At 36.2% G+C, this 17,684-nt stretch overlaps 1 protein-coding gene across 12 annotated transcripts in view; it reads left to right on the forward strand.

Moving 5' to 3' along the window:
• Positions 1–17,684, forward strand: part of nfib (nuclear factor I B) — a 337,611-nt gene that overhangs the window by 244,086 nt on the left and 75,841 nt on the right. For all 12 annotated transcript variants that reach the window (XM_062971911.1, XM_062971913.1, XM_062971912.1 and 9 more), the window contains exons 4-6: positions 9,663–9,731; positions 11,610–11,730; positions 12,476–12,594. In XM_062971911.1, coding sequence (XP_062827981.1) covers positions 9,663–9,731; positions 11,610–11,730; positions 12,476–12,594 — 309 coding nt within the window. The remainder of the gene's footprint in view (positions 1–9,662; positions 9,732–11,609; positions 11,731–12,475; positions 12,595–17,684) is intronic.

Below are 17,684 nucleotides of genomic sequence, written 5' to 3' on the forward strand. Positions count from 1 at the left end.
GGGGGGGGGTTGAAGCCCCTCAAGCCCCCCCCCCCCCCCCCCCCCGGGGCTACATGCCTGATACCTTGTAAACTTAAGGTTTTAAGCTATTTTGACAATTGAGGTATTTTTTATAGTGATCTATATGTTCTTTGGTGTGATTTTTTCCTTTAATACTTCCTTTTATGAGCTTCAGAAAGATGGCATGGGTAGTTGGATAGATAGATATAGATAGATAAAACTGTCGATGGCAGCTACTGAAGAGCAATGTCATTTTGGACCAGACCATACTTGTATACAGACATTTCTTCTTTAACAGTAATGGGAAACATTGGACAATATAATTTGCTACATACAGCTGTAGAACAGATCTTTTAATAGTGGCAGGTGGTGGTCTTTGTTTTTACAGCCCTTCTAAATGTGTAATCACTAGTTTTTCTTCAGTTGTATGTGATTCTGAGCACAGATGGTTGCATCATTTTACTGCACCACAATGTACCCTCATGTGGGTAGGAAACCCACGCTGCAGGAGTGGGAAAGTTGATTCAGCCTAACAGTCCCTTACGTTACTCATGGTTAAACATTTCAATGTCTGAAATTATATAATACCTGAAACTAGAAGTATTACCAGAATCATCATATGGATCAGAGCTCATATGAGACTTTCATTATCTTAAAGTGTACATAGATTTAGCTTTATACATGTGCCTTTTTGAAGTACACAAAACTAAAGATTTTGAAAGAGATCATGCTCCCATCAAATCTGTCATTACTTTAGGAAATAATGTTTTATACTTATATAGTTGGATATCGTGTGAATAAAGTCATTCTCAAGCAGTTATTTATAAGAAACATTAAGTTTTGGTTGTTGTGTGTTTTCTGGACTATATGACCATGTTCCAGAAGTATTCTCTCCTGATGCTTCGCCCACATCTATGACAAGCATCCTCAGAGGTTGTGTGATATAACCTCTGAGGATGCCTGCCGTAGATGTGGACGAAACGTCAGGAGAGAATACTTCTGGAACATGGCCATACAGCCCGGGAAACACTCAACAGCCCTGTAATTCCGGCCATGAAAGCCTTCAACAAAACCTTAAGTTTTGTTTCAAAGAAACCTATGGCATTTTGTATTTGTTTTGTGGCTCATGCTGCCTCAGGGGGCCAATCACCCCTTGACTGCTGCTGATTCCATTTTTCCACCGGGCATTAAAAAAGGCCAAAAGTAGCACCATAGCAGAGAGTGTAGAACAAGGTTGGTGCTTCTTGTGCATTCTCTTGGGGTGGAATAAGTACTTGCCTTTTGTCACTCTGCTGAAAATAGGAGATAGCTCCTTCTTTGATGAGAGTTAAGGTGGAGTACTCACATGGACCTATGGATAAGTCGACCCATACATACATAATACATGAGACATACATGCATATATAAAAGGTAAAGGTTTTCCCCTGACGTTAAGTCCAGTCGTGACCGACTCTGGGGGTTGGTGCTCATCTCCATTTCTCAGCTGAAGAGTCGGCGTTGTCCGTAGACACCTCCAAGGTCATGTGGCCGGCATGACTGCATGGAGTGCCGTTACCTTCCCACCGGAGCGGTACCTATTGATCTACTCACATTTGCATGTTTTCGAACTGCTAGGTTGGCAGGAGCTGGGGCTAACAGCGGGCGCTCATTCCGCTCCTGGGATTTGAACCTGGCACCTTTTGGTCCACAAGTTCAGCAGCTCAGCGCTTTAATGCACTGTGCCACCAGGGGCCCTGCATGCATATATAGGGTATGTGTTTTGTAATTTACTGTAATCCATTTTGAAACCTGAATTGATGAAAAGGTGAGATATGGACAAAGAATTGCTGCACATGAACACAGACTTGCTTGTGTGCCTGCTCAGGATGTGGCTGGGGCCTTAATTGCCTGATAGAAGCAGAGGAAACCCACTTGTCACCATTGTATTGTATCTGTCACCTGATTGTATCTGAGCAGAGAAAAGCTAGTAGAGGTTTGTGCCTATAATTTCCAAAGGAATAGAGGCTCAGCCCAGACAGGCTAGGAGACCATGAAAATCCCCCCAGTTCCTCTTCCTGTTGTCAGCTCTAAAAATGAGGTAGGCATAGGGACTTGTTTCTACACTTGTTTGAGAACCGAAGCTCCATGGACCCAGCTGACATGATGAAAGCCATCATGCCGCCACTGCCCATGTTCAGCTAGAAAAGAGCTTTGGTTTGATCCTAATCTTTCTTGTTGTCATGAGAACCTGACATTTTATGTTCACCTAGTTTATCATTGATAATGCACACCCTAAATTTACTGACATCACTGACACATAAACAAACCAGCTCTTGTTTTATCGGTGCAGTATTTATATATTTATTGATTTTATATCTCTTTTTCTCAAAATGGGATTCAAGATGACTGTTTGAATCTCATTTCTGCCAACTCATATCATCCTAGGCATCTGTGGCTTAGGAAACTTCTAAATGCACATTAGGGAGAACCTATTTCTTACAACTCAGAAAATACCTGTTCCTGTGATTTTAGGTTTATTGTGTGTCTGATGGTCTAATGGTGTAGGGGGAAAGCTTAAAGCTTAAATATGACTCTCAGAAATTGTATGTTCAACTGTCTCCAAGATTAGACAGTGACATTGAATGAACCATGTTACCCAAGAATTGTTTGCAAAAGGTCACATGCAGCAAGCACTGATTTAATTATCTGTATGACACCATACAAAAACTGCATGACCACACCACCCATGGATTATAATCGGACTGGTTATCTCTCACAAGTCTATGTTAAATTCCTAAAATACATTTTGGTACTGAAGATATTTCCTGTGTCAACAGATTGATATGTTGAGTAGACCCACACTTTCAGAAAGAAGCAAGAGGAGAAATGTATTTTTTAAAGCCATTACTAGAACTCAGAATGACAAGCTTTCACTTCCTGCAGTAATTAAATCTTTATTCAAAGCCAGGCACTACATATTCAAAATTAGTTATTTTGTTAGCTTTAATGAGAACTGAGAACTGATTGTACATAAAAAATATACTCTGATTAGGGAATCCAGTTTCACGACACAACGATATGACTTGATTCTATTGCCTTTGCAATCAAACAGGAAAGAACAAAAGATCTATGCCAATATTGCACCATAAGTTATCTGGCAACAGTGTATAAAGGGCTATATAGTTGCTGAATGAAAATGCTTGGTCTAGATCAGGTATGGGCAAACTTTGGCTCTCCGGGTGTTTTGGACTTAAACTCCCACAATTCTTAACAGCCGATAGGCTGCTAGGAATTGTGGGAGTTGAAATCCAAAACACTGGAGGCTGAAGTTTGCCCATGTCTGATTTAGATGCTAAGCAGAGGATTCTACCCTTCCTCTAAAATAAAAATTCAAAAACTGTTGATAAGAACCACTGTAAATGTTCAGAACCTCTTCTCCCTGCCTTAAATATGTGCATATCAACAATGTAAATGCAGGAAAACATCAATTAGAGCAGGCTTTAAACAGTGAAATTTGAATGTAAAATTAGCCCTATATATTTGCTGGAGTAAAGGATGCAGGACCCCACAAAAGTGGAAACCCCCCCCCTTTTTTACCAGAGAGAACACCTCTCTAAGAATCTTTAGGTCCTCCAGCACAACTTTATGGTTGGCTTCTGTTAGAAGTTGACGATAGAATCACAATGGTCCTAAATATGCTTAGAGAAGTGTCCTTTCTAGGACTCTTTAGGTCCTCCAGTGCAACTATGTGCAACTTTGGCAGAAGTTAACATAAAATTTCCTATAGAGAATGTAACGAATTTATAACGACTGCCACCAATTTGTAAAGGACTACTAACGACTAAGGTTCTTTCAGGCAGGGGGGGATCTTTTTTATCCCACCGCTGCCACCAATGTGCGAAGATGCAACCACCAAAGACTCAGAGGGGAGACCTTTTAATTTTTTTCTTTCTTCTTATTCACTTTAGATGGTAATGCAACTTGGTTTATAATATATGCGACATAGGCTTAGATGTTGGAGGAACAATAACAAGTTTATTCAGGCACAGAGCTTAGTGGTTACAATGTTGTTTGTCACTTAGAGGCACTTTTATTAACAGTTACAATACTAGAAGTGAGTCAAACTCCCTAAAGTGTCACTTCTTTTACTTAAAGTAGTTAAAACTTCTTCCTCTGCTATTTTTAAACCGCAGTCACCCTGTGATATACGATCACAGATTCTCTGTTCCTTACCAGGACACAGACTACATTAAATAAGTCACCAAACATATTTTAAACCGACTCAAAATGAACAATTGAGTCTCCTTGATCCCCTCAGCCTAGGATCAATCTTCCCTGTGCCTCATCAGAGCACAGACTGAATCCCTTTTTTAAACTCTGCACTTCAACAAAACGTCAGTTGGCTCCGCCTACTTCTCCATGGCAACCAGCCTCTGAGTGCTGAGATGCAATAACTGTAATACTTACCCTTTTAAAACACAAACACACAATTAAACATAACATCTGTATACCAAACATTCATACTTCATTACAGAGAACATATTAATTAAATTCCTGAATAATCAAAAAGATTGCATTGTACAAGACAATATAATAATATTTAAAAAGATCAATGTAATAGACCATTACACAACAAAAATACATTTAAATAAGTAATTGAAAACCAGATATTCTTCTCCTAGAATAGAGAAAAGTAAAACATCTTCATAATTGTAGAATTCTATAAATCAATGCCCATTTTCCAAATCCTTTGAAAGGTATGTTTTAAATTCCAACAGCTCATTTAACTGTCTAAGCTCTTCTGGCTTGTCATTCCATAGTCTTGGGACAGCCAATGAAAATGTCCTCTAGGTGATGGTCGGCAGTCATGTTCTGGCAGACTGGAGTAGACACCCCTCAGAGGACCCAAGTATTTGGGGCAGATGTTGGACCTAGAGTCTGGGATAACAGGACTTGAATCACTGATCAGCCATGAAAACTCCCTGAGGTAACCTTAAACAAGTCACACCTTAGCAGGACATCTATGGCAAACTTCCTCTGAATCATTTTTCCATGAAAACTGTATGATAATTTTTCTATAATAATAATAATAATAATAATAATAATAATAATAATAATAATAATAATAATAAACAACTTTATTTGTGATCCACCCTATCACCCCAAGGAGACTTAGGGCAAATTTCAGCAAAGGATGGCAAATATTCAGTGCCATAAAACAATACAAAATAAACAAATAACCCCAAGAATAAAACATCTATAACAATTACAATAACTACTTCATAAAATTAAATAATTAAATAAAATGTGAATCTAATTAAGCCAATGAAGTAGTGACTAATTAGTTAGAGACAGTAAAAATTAACTAAGTCAGTGTTGACTTGAAGGCATATACTTACTTGCTTACTTACTTAGGCAGTCCCTCATTGTCAGAGTATGATGGCTCCCCAAGTATTGGGTTGAAGGCACATAATACAGTAACAATAATAATATTATTACCTATCATTGTTGTAATAAATAACTCCATTTTCCATGCACAATGTGATGTCTCACCCTGCATGAGGTTATAGGATGTTGTCTATGCAATTTGAAGCTTTCCAGGTGCTTCAGAACCACAGCATGAGACATGGGTAAGCTTTTCTATTCAGCTTGGAGCTGAACATAGCTTGAGCATTTTACAACAGTTATTTTGGAGATGTTTATTCAGATTTGTGAACGTCTCTAAACTACCACCAGATCCCATGGGAAGGAATGCAAGGGCTTTTATCCCTGCATTAAATTTTGGAGGTACAATGTAACTGTCTGTGATAAGAACCTGTCACTTGAGGGGAAGGAAGGGAACTGGCACTATAATATAATAAAGTCCAGTTATATTTTGAGGAATCCTGGCAATAAGCAGTTAATGAATTTGTTTTGGTAGTCAGCATAAGTATAAAATCTGCCAATGATTCGTTATATTGTATATTCATAATATTTTAAATATTTGATCATAATCTTATTATCTTTGACCATTCAGTTCCATATCTTTATTTATTTATTTCTATCCTTCTTTTCTCCCAATTGGAACTCAAAGCAGCGAACAAACATTGTAACGAAAACAATACAGAGCATAAAAATAAGCATAATCATCACATCACAAACATATCTAATAAAAATTATAAAACTGGCAACAACACAATATATATAACACAACACAGTTTAAACATTCAGTAAGTTAAAATTTTTCATCTGATATGCCTTCCTAGGCCGTAATCAAGTCCATTGCCGGAAGTTCATTCAAATGTATATATTGCACAGGTGAATCTGGTATTTGCAATACAACTGTTCTCCTTCAGGGAAGGCCTGCTTCCATAGGAAGGTTTTAACTTGGTTCCTAAATGAAAGCAAATAGGGAGCCGTTCTAACCTTGTTAGGAAGGGAGTTCCAGAGTTGTGGGGCTACCACCGAAAAGGCCCCTTTTCTTGTTCCCACCAATCGCATTTGAGACGGTGCCGGACTAAGAGTAGGGTCTCTTCTGAGGATCTCAGGGCTTGTGTGGGTTCATAGGAAGAGATGTGATCCACTAAGTAAGCTGGGCCCAGACCTTTGTGACAAATAAAATGGTCAACTCTAGAAATTATGTAAATTAGACTCTAAGAATACTTCTTTCTTTCATTCCTTGCCAATACTTGTGATTTTATAGTATCAAAATATAATCCACTGAGTTATATATGAAGCTCCATAATAATCAGTAATGTTTATATATGCACATAATTCTATTCATACAATTATAATTAGACTGGTCATTCACCAAATACAATAAGTATTCGCCTTGGGAACTTAGTTTTTTACATACAAGTTATTGCAATGATTAAGTAGTCTGATAAACGTGGGTCCCTGAAGCATGAAATATTTTATATCATAAACTTCTAACTGTTTCAGTTGGTAATTTTGTGCTTGTTGAGATAGAGGAAAATCCATTTTTAACTACTAGCTTGAATTTTGTGGAAGTCAACATAATCTTCAGGTACTCCTTTTATACAGCCTATGTTATGACAACTTGCACCAAAGCTGTCTCTTAGACATTGCTGCATACAGCAATTGGGTCTTTGCCCAGTATTCACAATGACACTAGTCTGATAATTGTAGTATTAAAGTAGGGGTTTTCACACCTTCTTTAAAAAGAATGCAATTAACCTCTCCCAGCTCTTTACACTATAGATACAGAAGCATCTCATTTGATTGACCCTTTGATTATAACAAATTATATTCTTCAGAATTTTATAAGAAGTTTTTTCTCCCCACCAGATTTTAAAAGTTAGCAATGGTAATAATTAGTGAATTATTCTCTTCCACGTGACAGTCTTTTTTGAGGAAAGTGAGGCCTCAGTAAATGACACTTTATATTAGGTTTAAATAGCGAAGGATCTGGCCATCGGCTTAGACTAATTTACAAATAAATGCTGAGAGATTGCATCTAAAAGTCTTTTATGAGTTAATGTCAAGATAACTTGCCCTAAAACCTTCTTTATTGTTGTTCTTGTGTACCTTTAAGTCATTTCCGACTTATGGCAACCCTATCAGGAAGTTGACTTGGCAAGTTTGTTCAGAGGGGATGTTTCTTTAACTTGCTGCTCAAAATAATATATAAATTTGAAGTACTGTTATCAGTACAAGTCAGCATCCTGTGGTTGAGAGTATAATCACATATACCTACCAAATAAGTGCTTTTTGTGTTCAGATTGTGGTGTGAACTTTCTACTGCTTATCCCTTACTGCTTCCCCATCAAAATTACAAGGATTATCACATATCTTGAGCTCTCATTTGTAGTGGATTATAGTATGACCCTTCTCACCATGGTAGATAAGTCCCAAAATCCCCCATCGATACTTGAAACTGTGAATAATAACAAACCCTGTATTTTGACTACAATTGGGCTGGAAGTGTAAGATAGAATTGCACTGAAGCAACCAGATAAACTCACAAACATTTCTTTGGGGGGAGGGGATTTTTTTTTTTTAGAATGAATATGTGAGACCATGGATATCGAATCTGTGAATAAAGGCATTGTACTTTATTACTAGATTTTCCCAGTGCTTTTGGAATCCAGTTTGCATTGTCAACTAGAGTGTCTAAATGACGTGTAATGTAGAACTCTGGTAGCTGCACCTGCTTTTAAAGTTGTGTTTTAACTGAAGGTTTCAGCTCTTAAATTTAATATTTTAAAAGGGAGACATAATAGTTCTGCTGTATTTTCCCAACGCAATTTTGTTTTCATTGTTGCTTTAGAAGACACAGTTACAGCAGAATCAGTCCCATGGAAGATTAAGGAACTTCTGAGTAGACATGCCTATGACTATTCTCTAAGATTGCTTTCTTGTTCCCCAAGTCCCAAATTTTGCATGGAAGCTGTGTGAAAGAGAGTGCATGAAAATGTGTTCATGGAAAAATACCTAGAATTTATATTTTCTTTTTCATTGCTAAAATGAACCACACTACAACTTATTCCACATTGGGGAAAGTACTCTTCTGCTTTGGTTTTCAGATTGCATGTGGTAGAAGGTTAATGTGGAATCAAGTAGTTTTTTTCTTTTCTCTGTCTTCTCGACTAAATTCACTACTTAAAACACAGTTCTTTTTTCTCTGACCATTCCTAAAGTACAGGAAGTGGTTGTCAAAGAAAAGCTTGTAATTTCCTTGTTCCTTCATATTCACTGCCTGTCTTAGTCTATGCTGCCGTCACCTTTCTATAAATCAGCAACTAAATTGTATAAGAAGAAAAGAGGAAATAGAAGAGAATGTGACATATTGTGCTAACTTGTTCTGCATTGTGTTCTTCCAGATTGTTCTAAAGCAGCATGACACCTTGCGGTGAAGCTCTTTTGTCCTCTCAATTTCCACTCATTCCATTACTTTTAGCAGCTCTTTGTAGTGATTTCTTGGCTCTACAGTAGTGCTCTTAGGGAGGTCTTGTGCATTGAATGGCCAAATGTCTGCCTGCCAGTCTGTCTGTAAAGTTATAATGAAAAAGTGTAATTTCATTGATTCACCACTACTTTATAACATGAGATTAATACAGAGATAAGGGAGTAAAAAATAGTTCCAATATGCCTTGGAATGAAAAAGAAGCTCGTTTGAAATTAGGAATAAAATCTTGCCAAAAAATAGTCCAGGACAACAAAAATATTATTTGAATATTTAGAAAATGCCTGAAACCTATCGCAACAAACAAGGCAACCTCCCAATATATATGTCTCGTCTGGAGAAGTCCATTCTCTCTACCTTTGTGCTACACTGCTCCATTATTAGCACAGTTATATAAGTATTGTTGCTTTAGTGAGACAAGTAATGAATCACAATGTATTAATTGTAAACTGAATCAATCCAAATGAGGAGGCAGTTGGAACATTCCATTTCATACATACCATGAAATGAGATATCAATCATCAATCTGTCTTAATATTCCATTGCCTGACTTTTTAAATGAACACGTTTGTTATTAAATTTGCAACATTGAAAAAATAATTTTTAAAACATGTTCTATTTATATGCAGTCATAGGATGTGTCATAATAAAGGACACATTTTGACAGCAAATTTTAATTGAATCTTAGTGTGCATCTATGAATATATTTTGTCGAATTTTTTACATTTTCTTGCTCCTTCAGATGTATTAATTGCATACTTGCTGTTTTTTCTTCCAGTGTATCTTGAAGATAGTTTTGTAAAATCTGGAGTCTTCAACGTATCAGAACTGGTGCGAGTGTCTAGAAGTAAGCATTTTCAAAATGAAAACGTATTGTTATATTAAAATATTTTAAGAGGCTTAAGACTCTTAAAAGGTTCTAAAAACAAGAAACAAACATAAAACAAGAAGGAAAAGGAAATTTGAAATACATTTATGGGCCACTCCTCCTCAACAAACGGTATTTTAAGGAGCAATATTATATGCATACAACTGAAAGTACAGTAGAGTCTCACTTATCCAACATAAACGGGCCGGCAGAACGTTGGATAAGCGAATATGTTGGATAATGAGGAATTAAGGAAAAGCCTATTAAACATCAAATTAAGTTATGATTTTACAAATTAAGCATCAAAACATCATGTTAGACAACAAATTTGTCAGAAAAAGTAGTTCAGTACACAGTAATGCTATATAGTAATTACTGTATTTATGAATTTAGCACCAAAATATCACGATATATTGAAAGCATTGACTACAAAAATGCATTGGATAATCCAGAACGTTGGATAAGCGAGTGTTGGATAAGTGAGACTCTACTGTATAAGATTTGATTTAATGAAAGCTCAGGCAATGTTATTCAAACAATTCTCCTTTCAGAGTTAATGAATCAAGTTTAATTTATAGGATATAAACTCAGGTTATCGTGAACATCTTAATAGTGGATGGAAATTTACTAAACAACAAACAAGCAGCCTCATGTCATAAAAAATTGGAAAGGAATTTAAATCAGAATAATTAAGAAATACACAGAGTGTTTCTTGGCTTTTAGTGAAATCTTATATACACTGAATATGATATTGTACAGCTGTTTAGAACTGTGAAATTTTGCATTTGCTTATACAGCTGTACTTGGCCAGACTTGCTAATTTTGTGTCCACATGCACTCAACCAGAGATAGTATCTTTGCACTGTGAATCTGAACAGGCCTAGTCAGCACAGTCTGTAGTGAGCAGTACTAAATATTTTAGTTTAACTTCTGGAGTGCGTGCATTGGTAATCATCATCATATTTCCTTCATTCATGTTTCTTTTTGTGAATTTTGGTAGTTGACACATTTGGTTGTATAACAAGCAATGGCAAATATTATTGCAATATTTTTCTCACCAGGACAACTTTTCATAGTTTGTGATTTATCTGAGCAATTATAGTCATATATTAGAAATTATATCATATGTGATAGATGACTATGTCATTTTGTCACTGATTGGCATTTCAGCATCTTGTGACCCAAAGGAAAAATGGAACTTCCTTTGGCCTTTCGCACTGTCAATTTGTTGAACTTTTTATTTCTTGAGCTGTGCTGTTTCCACCATGCCAGCTTCCAATTGTCTAGAACTCCTGTATCTACTTTATGGACTGGGGAAATTCTATTGTTTGTTCTTGAACATGCAATAATTAAGATTAAACACCTGTCCCTTTTGAAGTAGCACATACATTATATGTAAATTATCATGAGAATATAATTGTAGCACAATATGACAATAAGTCATAAAAATCATACATATATTTATTGCATGCATATATGGATTAATGAAGATAAAAGCAATGCTTGCAGCAATTATGTCAGAGAAGAGTATTTTGTTTTCATAGTTACATGTTTATACTATATTTAAAGATTACAATTTTTGTTTTCTGCACAATAAATGAGCAGATATGAATACTTATTACAAATACTATCTTTCAACATATACATGCTGTAATTGCTAAAATAATTTTAATTTTTTCTATAAGATTTTGTGTTAAACTGTACAATTATTGAAATAAATCAATAGCAACAACAGCAATGTTTTCTAGATTCTTCTTTTTAATTTCAAAAACATGTGGTGAACTTAATGTGGTTGTTTTAACAAGCAAATGTTAATCAGAGGATAGATGTGATTACTTTTATTCTGTGTTCTTTTAGCGCCGATAACCCAGGGAACTGGAGTAAACTTCCCTATTGGAGAGCTTCCAAGTCAACCATACTATCATGATATGAACTCGGGTGTAAACTTACAAAGATCACTATCCTCTCCACCAACCAGGTGAGTTTATTACAAGAAGATCTAGTTATTGATGTTTGATTACAGTCTTTCTCACTAAAGGTGATGCTGTGGCTATGCAATATTGTGAATATAATGCAGGCATGGGCAAAATTTGTCCATGCTTGGCATAATGCTACTTTGCTTTGTAGGTTTTAGCACATTATGTATATTATAACACTACTTCTTAATTAGTTACATCTGTATAAATTAATATTACTGTATATATTTGTTCTTGGCAAATTAAAAATATGTAGATATCATGACATTTTCTGAGACCCAACATCTGTCTATGAAATAAAGTGGAAATTTTCAAATGTGAAGCTTTGTTATCAAAATGATCCATATACCCATGTTTAGCCCACATTTGGCTAAATTACAGGTAGTAATTTGGTATTGTTAGAAAGTTAAAAATCTTTACTTCTCCAAGAAACTAGATTATACTATTTTTTTATTTGTCACACACACACACACACACACACACACACACATACACACACAACCTTTCTTCCAAGAAACTGAAAGCTATGTATATGGCTCCTTTGCATATTTATCACCACAACAAATCTGTGAGGTAGAGTAGGTTGTAAGATAGGAACTGGCCCAAAATCACCCAAGGTGCATCATGGCTGAATCTGTTCTAAATTTTCATGACATGTTAAACTGTGAGTGGGCAGTAGATTGGGGTGATTTACTATGGACTGGTAAGAGTTTATGACCATAAATACTGTTTCTTGTATATTCACAGTAAGAGACCGAAAACTATATCCATAGATGAGAATATGGAACCAAGCCCAACAGGAGACTTTTATCCTTCCCCAAATTCACCAGCTGCTGGGAGTAGGCCATGGCATGAAAGAGATCAAGGTGAGTAAATCCAAGCTATTTAAAACTTAACAATGTATTCCTATGTACATCTGCTCAGAAGTAAACACATTGATCCAACTGGATTTATTTATTACCAGGGAAGTTGTAAGGTTGCAACTTTATATATTTTGACTTCTGTAATTTCCTTTAAAACCTGATTACATTGGTGACGTGCAGTTTGAAAAAGAGAAAGTAAAATTAAATCATTTTCCAAGAGGTTTCAGACTTAAAAAGTAATTGTCTTAATCCAGTGTTAGCCATATTTAAAAAAGACTATTTGAAATGAATGAGTATTAGCAGTCATTAACCCTATCTCTATTGTTGATTGAGCATACCTGTCCCTTTACTAAAGTGTTTTTCACTGGAAATGAAACCCATCCCATTAAGAAGTCACAGTTGGCATTTATTTCATCATTGGATTCATGGTCTAACAATATCTAGACTCATAGATAAATAATTGTGTAGTTTATAAAAATTTATGTAAGGTTTTTCCCCACCAATTCCAGTGCCATTAATAGCAGTCTGGCATAAAAATATTAGTAAGGTACAGCTGGTTTGGTTAGGCAATACCTGTTTTATTTCTTTATGGTGATTTCTTTAGTAAAGATTCAGAAGCAAATCCAGAAAAAAGAAGCCTAATTTATATTTTATGTCCTTCACTTCTTGAATTAAGCAATTTGTATAGTCCTTAAATGATGTACCTTTCTGTCTGTTTATAAACTAATGAAGATTTACTTTATCTATTGTCTGCTCTATAACTTCGAACCCTTATTTGAAGTTCTTCATAATCCGGCTACTCATTATTCTGGCATTTCTATAGATATAAATAGAACATACCTTCTGTTTAGCTGCAAACATATATGATGATTGGTCTGTCAACTGCTTCATATTTATATTTATATTTATTCATATTTATGGAATATTTGAAATATGGTATATTGGAGAATTTGAATAAATTACATACTGATACAAAGGTTTGCCCTGACCCCATTCAAAGCTAAGTGACAATAGTAATTATAACTAAAATGTTATTATAATAATGAAATCAATGGGTATGATTTAACTCTTTAAATAATATTTTCATGGACAAATTAAGCATATTAAATCAGTGGAAATGAAAATATTGTAGTAGTAACAGGATAATGCCCTACTATTTTATTTTATTTTAGCTGTACCCATGGAATTATACATCCTTGTCTGCCATTTTAAGAATCTCTGTTATGTTAAATTAAAGTACTTTGATTAATATAGGGTGCTTTTTGTGATACATGGTCTTTTTCTTAATTTAGATAGAAGTACCCATTCTCAGAAGTACCCATTATTTTCTTTGATAGCTTTAGCTCGTAATAGCTTGTCAAGTTCCTCATTAATATAATAATTACGACAGTTTCTAGTTCATTTATCAACATGAAAAGCCTGTGTTATGCAACAAGATTTGTTTTGGATTTATAATAGTCATGAATTTCGGTATAATTTCTAAAGGAACATTTTTAAAAACTGTATATGACTTATACAATTTTTAAAGAGAGCATTACATTATATGGTGACAATGATACAAGTCAAACAAAAATTAGCTTTTGTTTGCTTTCTGTATATTTCAGTCCCTTGGACCATAGTCAGTTTTCTCCTTTCTTTCCCTCCTTTTCAGACTGTTAAACCAAGCTTTATTTGGTTTTATTTCCACATCCTTTCCACTTGCCCTAAAATATTCACTTATAATGTTTTTCTTACTTTTGTGATGAACTGTAAAGTTTGAAACTTTCATTTAATTATGTATAAATGTGCGACCCCCCCCCCCACACACACACTTCATATGTGTGTGTGTGTGCGCGCACACACACACACTGCTGCCAAATTTGTGCATTGGTGATCCCATTATGAGCATTTTCTTGGACTGTACAAATAATTTTCAAATAATATCCTATTATCTTCTCACATTTACAAGGAGTGTGATCTTTTTCAATTGTTTTCATCAAATGTAACAGTTGCTGAGTGTGATCTAATGTTGCCATTCTGGCGAAAGATGTGGCTTTGTCTTTGAAACTAGAGGCCCTTCCAGACAGGCCGTATATCCCAGGATCAGATCCCAGGTTTTCTACTTTAAACTGGATTATATGAGACCGCACAGCCAGATAATCTAGGATAAACTGAAAACCTGGAATCAGATCCTGGGATAAAGGGCCTGCCTGGAAGGTCCCTTGGAGACTTCCCCCATGGAGCTTCCCAGAGCCCTTCACATTCTGCTCAGGAGGATAGGGAAACCTTCTGCTACATGTGATTGGGTGGTGTGGAGAGCTCTAGTGAGGAGGGAGGAGAAGTCCAAGAGTGTTACCATAACCACAGTGCAGGATTTAATAATGGGTTCTATCAAGAGATCTTCATTATCCTAGACATTAGCACAGTTTGAGAAATTAATTGCTGTACCCAAGATTCTAGGAAATTTCACATTCATCTCTATCCGATCACTTCTCCACGTCACAAGGAGAACAGGAAGAATTGCATGCTCAGTGTGTGAGGGAGGGGGAGTAATATCTGAATGGGCGTTCTGTTTTTTTTGGTACCAATTTCATCAAAGCCACCTAATTCTTAAATGTGGATGCTCATAAAGAACAATCTTAAGGTCCTTATCATGGTGGTCTCTGCATAGTTCTAGTTGTGGAGTGCAGAGTTCTGTGGTGCTTAAGCTTTGGTGACCTTCAGAACAAGAAAAAATGTGTCTGAATGTATTCATGAATATAGCAAAGCAGGACTTTTAGGGGCTAGGGTTTATTTAAAGCGTTTTGCTATCTCTATTTTTCCTCTTTCATGTTCTTTTTTTGCTTCTCTATAATTTAGTCTTTGTCTCTGATAATTAGTATTATAGTAATGCAAGTGTTTGTGCTGTTGCATAATTACTTGGAATTCTATTAGTTTTGCATTGCTATGCACTGGGCATGATTACTGACTTGATTTCTTTGCTGTATCTTTATTTAATTTTCAGTTATGTTTCTCATATCACTTTGCCTTTCTTAGAAGCTAATGCATAGTTTTCCACTGGTGTGCTTCAGAAATGAGTACATCCTTAATTGTTAATTAGACTGTAGGCTAGTACATCTTAAATTTGTAAGCACGTTGATTTCAGACTGTCTTAGAACAAAGGGTATTTGGATTAGACATTATGATTTACCTTTCAGGGGAAATGTGCATAATCAAAATAGGCTTTTCTGAGCCTCCAGAAATTTAGAGGCAGATGTCTTTGTTGCCATGATCAGACACATTTGAGGTCTGATTTTGTGACAACCACAGTATCAGCAAAGATGGCTTTGATGTTCTGAGTTGGTAAGTACCAAGGGAGCTGACACAATTTGTTCCCAAGGATCATCATATCTCTAAGTTACCTTCTTACTAGTTACACATCTTTCAGTTTCAAGCTCTTCTCAGGTTCAGAGTTACTGAAATTTGTGGAGGCTTTGGTTCTGCTTTCCTCTAACTTCAGACATAAGGTTAGGAAGAAGCTGCACTTGCGAAGGGTTTCCATACGAGAGAACTTGATACCATCACAAAGGAGAAAGAAGAAATACAATTGAACAAATATTGCTGCTTTCATAAGATTCTGAGGCTAGTAGCAGAAGATGAGGTTGGTTGCAACCTCGGTTCGCATCCTCCAGTGCCATAAGAGTATGATCATGCAATAATGGCAGGCACAGCTTTTCTAGAAGGTTCCTGAAGCTCAAGAGCACCTGAGATCTTTGCTCCACAAGTATGAATATGCAGAACCACACTTACTGGTAAGTAATTTATTTTTAATTTTTATCACAATTTGAGAAGAGAGGGCATTTATGAGTTTAAGATGTCTTTTTCAGGGAGCTTATACATTCTAATAACAATCTCAGTTTCCAAGTGTCAGTGCTTAAACATCCCGGATTCATGTAACTTATACATTTGGGGGGGGGGGGGGTGGAATCAGCAGGTTCAGGGGATCCTAAGATTTGAAGAAGTACAAAAAAAATTAAGAAGACATTCTAGTGCAGGAACTGCTAAAAAAACCCCAAGAGCAGTATAGAGTGAGTATGCTGACTGACCATTAAATGCTTACTATTGTGAGAAAAAACAGACAGCATAGGAAATGGCATGACATTGCTCTCCCTCTTCCTCTCTCTCTCACTTTCACATACACCAACGTGTACCAGTTAGAGCAAAGGCTTTGGTTAACATGTTGGCACCTCTCTTAAGCATGATACCTCCTTTAGGGTCACCTGTTAGCAGAGGACAGCCAATATTATGTCTGCTAATTATTTTAACATTTCCCCCCTACTTGCTAATTTAGTTAATTGGCAACCTGATTTGAAATAGTGTAGATAAGACATTATGGAAAAAATAGGGGACTCAGTATATGCATTCCTAATGAACTGGGGTGGGGGTGGGGGGAGCGGGAAATAGAAGCTGTGCAAATCCATCACAAATAGTTGGTAAGACAACCTCCAGTGCATAAGAATGTCACAGTAGTAGGCTATGAACCTCAGACTTAAGAGTAGGGTTTTCTTTTTGCCTTTTCTTTTCACGCAGCAAGGGTTTATGCAGTTTTATCCAATTGTGTCTCTTTGAGACAAAAGTTCAACTAATACAGCTTGTCAAAGCATGATACACATTTTGGCCACCATCCCAGAAACTGGGGAGGCTTGAGGTTTCTGAAGTCCTTTATAAGGTGCCTGGAGTTTCAGATTATGAATTCTGGTCTCCACAGCCAGGCATGTTGTTCTCTGCCCCACCATGGTGGTTTGCCAGAAAGGGAGAGCTGCATACTTGATATTTCTGCCACTGAGACACCACCTGCTTATCATCATTTAGTTCAGTATTTATCAGGTGAAAGCAGTGGAGCAATAAAATTCCCTGCCATTCTTTCAAGCCGCAATGCTTGTACAGTAGAGTCTCACTTATCCAACATAAATGGACCAGCAGAACGTTGGATAGGCGAAAATGTTGGATAATAAGGAAGGATTAAGGAAAAGCCTATTAAACATCAAATTACATTATGATTTTACAAATTAAGCACCAAAACATCGTGTTTTACAACAAATAGAAAAAGCAGTTCAATAGTAATTACTATGTAG

The sequence above is a fragment of the Anolis carolinensis genome, chromosome 2, assembly GCF_035594765.1.
Source record: "Anolis carolinensis isolate JA03-04 chromosome 2, rAnoCar3.1.pri, whole genome shotgun sequence".
NCBI classification, from domain to species: domain Eukaryota; kingdom Metazoa; phylum Chordata; class Lepidosauria; order Squamata; family Dactyloidae; genus Anolis; species Anolis carolinensis.